Source organism: Astatotilapia calliptera, chromosome 16 (genome assembly GCF_900246225.1).
Source record: "Astatotilapia calliptera chromosome 16, fAstCal1.2, whole genome shotgun sequence".
Taxonomy (NCBI): domain Eukaryota; kingdom Metazoa; phylum Chordata; class Actinopteri; order Cichliformes; family Cichlidae; genus Astatotilapia; species Astatotilapia calliptera.
Genome location: NC_039317.1, coordinates 32353794 through 32362801, shown reverse-complemented (window position 1 = coordinate 32362801; position 9008 = coordinate 32353794). Strand labels below are relative to the sequence as shown.

At 37.6% G+C, this 9008-nt stretch overlaps 1 protein-coding gene across 1 annotated transcript; it reads left to right on the top strand.

The window, feature by feature from the left end:
* The first annotated feature begins 941 nt into the window (after nucleotides 1–941).
* LOC113008244 (olfactory receptor 2K2-like) lies at nucleotides 942–1868 on the top strand. Its single transcript, XM_026145532.1, has one exon. The coding sequence runs from the start codon at nucleotides 942–944 to the stop codon at nucleotides 1866–1868; it is 927 nt and encodes a 308-aa protein (XP_026001317.1).
* Nucleotides 1869–9008: the final 7140 nt, after the last annotated feature.

The window sequence follows — 9008 nt, the reverse complement described above, 5'->3', positions numbered from 1 at the left end:
ACCTGCCATCTTCAGAAGTTTTCTGATGACTCTGCGGTGGTTGGATGCATCAGTGAGGATGATGAGACAGAGTACCAGGCTGTGGTTGACTCCCTTTGTCACGTGGAGTGAGCAGAATCATCTGCAGCTCAACGTGGCAAAGACCAAAGAATTGATTGTGCACTTTAGAAGGACCAGGAAACCTGTGACCCATGTTTCAATCCAGGGGGTCAATGTGAATATTGTGGAGCACTGGATTACACACAGATAATAAACTGGACTGAGTTAAAAACACCACTGCACTGTACAGGAAGGGCCAGAGTCATTTTTCTGACTATTTTCTGAGGCAGCTGAGGTCCTTCAACATCTGTCGGACAATGCTATCTGTTGTGGCCAGTCCCATCCTCTGTGCTGTTGCAGCAGGTTGAGGGTCACAGATGACAACAGACTCAATAAACCAATCCGCAAGGCCAGTAATGTTATGGGGACAGAGCTGGACTCTCTTAAGGTGGTGTCTGAGAGGTGGATGCTGTCCAGTATAATACCTCCCACCCACTCCATGACGTGCTGGCTAGTGACAGGAGGGCGCTCAATGAGAGACTGAGATTACAAAAATGATCTCTGATTGACACAAGTGGCTGTCATTACTGCTAACATGAATTATTATTTTTCTGAATCTACAAAATGCAAGTAATGAACATATTTCATCATGAAAGCATTTATTTAAATATTTTTAAAGTTGTTTTATTCAAATTTCTTGAGAACCTGCACATTTGTGTTGTTTTATGTTATGGTTGGTAAAGGAAACATATTAAATGTCCTATGATCTTCCAAAGCTGTGAGCTTTCATTCCAGATCATTGATTGGCTGGTTTGAAATCCCAGCTCACATGTTGCTGTTATCTGTACTAGATAAAGAAGTGAGGAGAACAGAGATTAGACACAATGAGGGACTGACCTACAATGAATAATGTTTCTGTAATAACAATGTTTTTTCTTTCAGGTTTCAATGAAACAATCAGTCACAGGTTTGTTCTCTTTTTCCTCAGTTTGTTGTGTTACTGCATCATTTGCCTCGTCAATGTTTCTCTCATTGTGATCATCATCTTGGACAGCAACTTCCATGAATCAATGTATATTCTACTCTCTGTCTTTTGCATCAATGCACTTTATGGAACAGCAGGTTTCTTTCCCAAATTTCTCTGGGATCTCCTCTCTGATGTTCATCTCATCTCATATTACGGTTGCCTTATTCAGACTCAGGTGATTTATTCTTCTGCCTGTAGTGAACTGTCGATTCTTGCACTCATGGCATATGACAGATATGTGGCCATATGTCAGCCACTGAAGTACCACTCTATCATGTCAAAGCAAAGAGTCATTAGGTTTGCATGTCTTTTGTGGTCAACAACTTTCTGCATTATGGCTGTGAATACCTTTCTAACATTTAGATTGAAGTTATGCAGCCCGTATATTTCCAGACTCTTCTGTGGGAACTCGAGTATTGTTCAACTCGCTTGTTTTCCAGCACAAACTATAGTTAATGGCATATTTGCAAATATTACAATAATTATTTATGCACTTCATGGTGTTTTTATAGTTTGGTCCTATATGTATATCATTCAAACATGTGTAAAGTCTATAGAAAACAGAGCAAAGTTCATGCAAACATGTGTCCCACATCTCATCTCATTATTTACTTTTGTTTTAATAATGCTTCTCGATTCCACGAGTGCGCGATTTGGTTCAAAGTTCTTACCTCAAGTCCTTCAAAACTTTATAGCAATAGAGTTTCTTGTCATTCCTCCTGTCATGAATCCTCTCATGTACGGTTTCAAACTGACCAAAATTCAGAAAAAAGTTTATATTGTTATTTTAAAAACTAAGTGATTTTTGTGTTATTTAGTAAGGAAACTCATAGTCTTATAATCATGCACAGTTAAAGATCATGTGCTTTGAAAAAGGTCTAAGAAAACTCCAATTTTGTGTTGTCTGAAATTTTTTTGTAATAGTCTAAGCAGATATAAATTAATATTTATCTGCATATCTCTTGTGGCTCCCATTTCAACACATGTATTTTTGATGTTCACTTGCCTAATTACTATATAGCATCTGTGTGTAGAAGGGCTGTAAATTCACACAAAATAAAAGTTTACAGCCTCTCTTCTCATTACAGTTTAAAATATTCAGTGACTAGTTACTGTAGAGACTGCACATGACAAAGACAAACATTTTTAAATGTGGCAGAGCTATCAGAGTGTCATTCTACTTTAATATTATACCATCTTATAAAAGTGATACACGGCCAGAAGAATGAAGCAGTTTTATCCACAGCTCTGAATGAGTTCCTGCAGGTTTGAAGGGACACTCCTGTACGACAGGAGAAGGATCATATTTCAGTTCAGTGTTTTCTTTCTTCTCTGAGTTTTTATCTTTTTTACATTTAACACTTATTGAACCATTAGAAGACTTTGTTTTTTCTCATATTGAAATCACCACTAAAAATGATACAACTAACTTGAAAATTGTTTGATGGATTGCAAGTTGTCTGAAAATTTTGACAATAGTTTAAACAGTTTGAAGGTTTTAATATTTTTCCACTAAATGTACTTTTGATGGTTAAAATAAATGTGAAACTACAGCTCTCTCTCAGCACTCTCAGACTGCTTAAACTCTTTTAGTTGTCACAAAACATGTTTTCTACAGAACCAGAACGATGGAGCACGATTCATCAGCGTTGTTTCCTACGGGTCGGGATGCAAACTGCTGTCTGGTTTCTTATATTTTTCACTTCATCATTGTTCACCTTAACTTTTTCACTTTTATCTCCATTTGCTGACACAATATTAGGTTTGTTACTGCTCTGTTGTCCACTCTTATCTCTGAATAAAACAATTACAATATTTAATGACTTTGTTTCAGAGTTGTCAAATAAATCGGTTTTATAACGAGACTTTTGTGAGTTATCAGATAAATAAAAGTATATTCCTGAGTCAATGACTATAATAGAGATAATTAAAGACACCGTTTATCCCTTAGAAGTAAATGTCTGCTAGAAAGATAAAGTGGACTATAACAGTAAATATATGCTTTTATTTTAAGCTTTTCAGGAAGTAAGTAATCTGGCTGATAGTGGGAATGTGACATGTTCCAGTTTGTCAGCATGATGTCTTCTGAGAAATGCGTGGGATTTTTAGACTCTTTACACCTAATCTGATGATGCTTTCATAAGGATTCATTGACTTAGGCAGTGAAGGATATTTCAACCAAGGTGTTACATGTTAGTGCACAGTTATTAACATTCATTTGAATTTTGATTGGAATCAGTTATAGAAATCAGCCGTGCAAATCATTTAATGCGGTCTGGTGCACACCGATGTATTTGACTGGAACTCATTTTTCTGGAAACAGTTCTGCCTTTGTGCCTTTTAAGATATTTTGACGTCTGAGGATTTAGTGTTACGTCACAGAGCCCACTTTAAGTTTATTTCAGTGGGAAGAAAATTATGGTGGACGGGATCCGTTGGCTGATGTTAGTGTTTCACACCTCTTTGTTCAGGCAAGGCAAGGCAAATTTATTTGTATAGCACAATTCAACAACAAGGTGATTCAAAGTGCTTTACAGAGACATTAGAAACAAAAACAAATAAAAAGCATGATTTAAAATTGATTAAAACAAGCAAACAAACTAACTAACTAAACACACACATTTCACACCTGTTCGCGCGATCTGAACCCTTATCGTAAGGGGAGCTACCAGTCCTTCTGTGGACGAGCTACTTTCTATTTTAAATTCCCTGAATTTAAAATACTCTCTAGACCCAGTCTAGACCCAGCTGGGGAGCTACCCAGAGCTCTAAACCCACTTAACAAACAAACAAACAAACAAACAAAACAGTATATAAAATCAAAACAGATAAAATCAGAAATAGATAAGATCAGTAGTTAGTGTAAGTTTTGAAATTTACGCTTAAAAGTGTGGATTTGGTGCTTTATTCAAATGCAGCTGAGAACAGGTGAGTCTTCAACCTGGATTTAAATAAACTGAGTGTTTCAGCTGATCTGAGGCTTTCTGGGAGTTTGTTCCAGATATAAGGAGCATAAAAGCTGAATGCAGCTTCTCCGTGTCTGGTTCTGACTCTGGGAACTGATAAAAGACCGGATCCAGATGACCTGAGGGATCTGGAAGGTTCATACTGGGTCAGGAGGTCACTGATGTATTTTGGTCCTAAACCATTCAGAGCAGAATTATAGGTCATTATTATGTATAACTCCAAATGATCACTGAATATGCATATATTTACACATATTTACACTGACAGAGGTCATTCACTGGGTGAATCTATCTTGAAAGCGATCAGGTTTAAACTTAGCACAAAAAGAAAGGAAGTTTGTGTTTGGTTAATAATTTCTTTGTTGTAACAAGGCTACTTGACGATAAATCTTATTGCCAAGAAGCCTGTTTGGTCTCCCTTAAATGGTGCCACAGTTATAAGGAAAATGTATTTGTGGTTGAGCGGCAGAGCTGCGTATGTAGGTTGAAGAAAAAAAAATCACAAATCTTCTCTGCCAATGCCAAACAGCTTATTCTGCTATTGACTCTTGTTTGGTGTTGTTTAATGGACTGGATTATTGACACTGGGAATTCAACACTTTATTCATTTTACAAACATGGGCCTCAGCAGCATACACAGCTCATGCTGGTCACCAGCTCGGTCACGCACCGCTTTGTGATGGCATCACATTTTTCAACTCAAAGTAAAAAAAACCAAAACGTTTAAACCAGCCCAGAATGAAATTGTACTTAGTCTGTTTATTTTGAGCTGGGTGTTTATATGGAACATTTATATTCTATTTGAGCTTTTAACCTGATTAAAATCAGAATATTAGGGGCACATTACAGAGCCAGTGCAAATGTGAAGGATGAGTGAGTAAAATGAATCAACAGGCTGGTTCCTGCAGCATCAGCAGTACGTGTGGACATGCCCTTTGGGCAATATGTAAAACAACTGCACGCATGGGGCTGAAAACTGCTTTTCTTTCACTGGCCCCTTGGTCATTACACTCCACTCTCCTTTGTGAGTTTTTTCCTCCTTTTCAGAATCAGAATCAGAATCAGAATACTTTATTGATCCCTGGGGGAAATTATTTTTTTTGTTACAGTGCTCCATTATAAACCAACATAAACCAACATTAAGACAAGACAGACAATACGCTAACTAAGAATGTGTTTATATGCCCATTAACATGTACAGCCCCCTCATAAGGTTTGCAGCCGGCACTTGGTTCACTTTATATTGTAAAGTAAAGACTCTACTATGTAACATGGATGTACTGTATGAGCAAGCACTTGGCGGCAGTGGCAGCAGAACTGAACAGTGAAGACAGAGACTCATTTCCATGTTCAACACTTTCTGTGCTCCAGTTAAGCAGCACTGCATCTGCTTTCAGTACATTCATGTGAGCATCTTACCTCATCGTGCCATCGTTGTGTAACTCTGCGGTGCAGGTTGTTTGGAGTTTGGTGTTTTGTTTGTTTTGTGTTAAATTAGTGCTGTCATGCGGTTCAGGTGCTGTAAGCTACTTTTTTGCAGTTGCTGGAAGTTAGAGACACTCTTTACTCTCCCGAGACTCGGCCAGGAGTTAGATTAATACTTCTCATTAAAATAACATTTACCACAGCAAACGAGTTGTGTTTATCAAGAAATCAGGTTTTGTTTGTTAACTAAATTTGACTTAACTTTTATGAGCTTCTGTAAGCAATTTTTGCTACTTTCATTTTAAATTCAGAGTGCAAGATTATATTGCTTCTGGTTAGAAATCCATACTTTATTTCTTTGAGGTGAATCATATTCACCATACTTCATTTTCTTCAGTGTGAGCTTTCTGATTTTTTTTCAACCCCGTGAGGCGACTGTTGTTGTGATTTGGTGCTGTATAAATAAAGACGTTTGTAGATAAATTATTGCAAAAAAATCATCTGCAAATTGCTGAAGTGTGGGTATAATGCATAAAGTCTTATTGACTTTTGCACAGGGACAAGTCTTGAGCCACCCATCATTTTTTTATATAATAATAATAATAATAATAATAATAATAATAATAAACTTTATTTATAAAGCAAACTAAAAAACCAAGGGTATACCAAGGTGCTTGACAAAATAAGATAGGAAAAATGAGATGGGAGGGAAAAGAGAAAAGGACCTGGCACGTATCAATTATAAAACCATGAAAATTGTTTAAAAAAAGAATTTGAAAACGCTCACAAAGAGCTTGTGAATATGGCAAGGACATATCAGAACAGGGATTAACAACAGATTTAAGAATTTTAAATAGCACACGGGGGTTGTGACCATTAGCCACAATGGCTTTGGAAAGAAAAGATGCCTTAGCCATTCTAGCAGCAGTTTGAAAACTTGAGCGGCTGGTCCGTAACATATCATAAGAAACCTGAAGTTTATCTTTTTTCCACCTTCTCTCATCACGGCGACAAACACAGCGTAAAGCACGCATAATATCATTTAGCCAGCAATGAGAGTAGGTTCTAGAGCGCTTCATTTTGATTGGAGCAACAGAATCAAGAATAGAAGAACAAAAAGATAACAGAATATTAGCATAACCATCAACCAAGCAGAGAGAACAGTAGTTAGGTACAGCCAAATCAGGGGTAGATGAAAATAATGATAACAAAATATTAGCATAACCATCAGATAAGCGAACTGAGCAGCAGTCAGGAATCATAAATGCCGAATCCAAAAAAGACACAGCAAACTTTGACACAGCTTCAGAGCTGAGTACACGTAGTGGACGAGAAAGAGCTCCAGACTGAGATCCAGGGGCAGATAAACCAATATCAAAAGAAACTGGGAAATGGTCAGAAATCCCAGCGTCATTTATATTCTTAATACAGATATCCAGGCCATACGTAAAGACCAAGTCCAAAATATGGCCTTTAACGTGGGTTGGTTCATTTACCCACTAAAGGAGGTTAAAAGAGTCCATTAAAGCAAGAAAGTCTTTAGCAAGCAGGTCATCCGTACAACAGATGTGTATGTTAAAATCACCAAGAATAAGAACAGAGCCATATTTAAAAAGAACGGAACCCAGGAAGTTGGCAAAGTCCGAGATAAAACTTTTGTTATATTTGGGCGGTCAATAGACCAACACACACTGAGGGGTTGTGGAATCAGTCATCTCCAATAACTGAGCTTCAAAACTAGCAAAGTTAGGTGAGGAAAGTTGCCGAACATTATATACGTTTTTAAAAACCGCAGCTAAACCACCTCCCCTACCAGAAAGCCTCGGTGAACAAAAAAAGGCACAGTCCAAAGGAAGAAGTTCAGAGAAAGGGATGGGCTCACCAGGGCGAATCCAGGTTTCCGTAAGGAATAAACCATCAAGGCCGCTAGTAGAGAAGAAGTCATTTAAATACCAGCGACCTGACATTAAGCAGTGCCATCTGTGGCCAGGGTACTAAGTCACCTCTACAAGCATGACGTAGAGTGCTTAGATTGCTTCAACAAACTCCCCGTCGGCGTGACATTATCCAAATCCGAGCAGGAAAGCGTGTAGCAGAACAGGCATAGGAGGCTTGAGGATCAACCGGGTAAATCCAGCAATTTAGCGTCAGAGCAATCCAGGGAGGGGGGAGAAAATGATGGAGTGTCCAGGTTAGCATGTACATGGTCCGTAATTCTGGCTCTGAGGAAGGCCCTGAGACTGACGCGACGGCCACTCCTTCTTCCCCGCTTCCTGTAGCATTTCTTGTGGAGATTAGAGAGTGGTAGGTAGGAGAAGCCGAAAGACGAATCCAGTTGTGGTAGATTAGCACTGCCCACACTCCAGCAGGGGTCGGCCCGAAATGAATGGAAAGAGCGAAGATTTAAAAGTGTTTGCCTGCCATATGTAATCAGTGCACAGCCACTAGATAAACATACAACAAGAAAAGTCCATAAGTGAAGATAAAGGGAAAGGGGAGGGTAAAAAACATCAAGACAGACACAACCGATATTATGCAGTGTGTTGTCAAATTAAAAAAAATGTGGGAATTGCACATGTGGAGGACAAAAGAAGGCCTACTGTAGGTAGATGGGATACACCAGGGTAAAAACACAAGGCTGAAATGAATAAAGGAATGAAATGGAACAAAGGAAGTAAAATTAAATACAAGACACATGTTGGAAAAGACTACCAAAATAAAACAGGAAGTAACTGACAGAGACTTAAAAAGACACACAGAATGCTAGTCTAAAACAAGATTTAAATATTAGCAAAATATTGTGATAAAAAATAGATCAAAATATAAATGTAAAAACTCCTACAGAAAACCAGATTACAAAGGTATCAAGCACGAAAAAGAACCGCACAGAAATTACAATAATAAGAAACCCGAAGGATATAAATTTAGAACTAAGAACAAAGCTCATAAACTATAATCAAAAACTGGAACAAATAACTAAGACTCTAATTATTAAAGAATATACACAGAGAATCAATAATTAAGAGGCCTAAAGAACGATTCTAGAATACTACTTACAGAAATTATAAAAGAGTTCAAACTAAACTGAAGAAGAAAGGTGGACATAGCAAATATTGACTGTGAAGCTCATTAGAATTGCACAAACTCTGTGTATTTTTTTATACTTGTATGTTGTATTCCCATGCATGTTTGCACATGTTTCAATACAATGATGTAACTCTTTTCAGTAGCATAACATGTCTGACCATTTTGTAACACTTTCTTTTGGCTCTTCCTTATGTCTTGAAGAGGCTGTGCCTTCTCCAGCGTGATAATGTAAATATGAATGTGTTTTTTAATGGCTTGCTGGTATATTATAGCTGACATTGCTCGCTGGACCATGTTGTGGTACAAAACCCTATTACATGAAAGTACAAGCCAGCCCTAGTTCAGCTTCGCTTGATGTGTCTTTTAACGCAATTACTCTCACCTTAAGTTATTTATTGGAAGGATTATTTTTAAACTATTATTAAAACACTAGAATTTCTTTTTTTAAATGTACATTTAAAGTG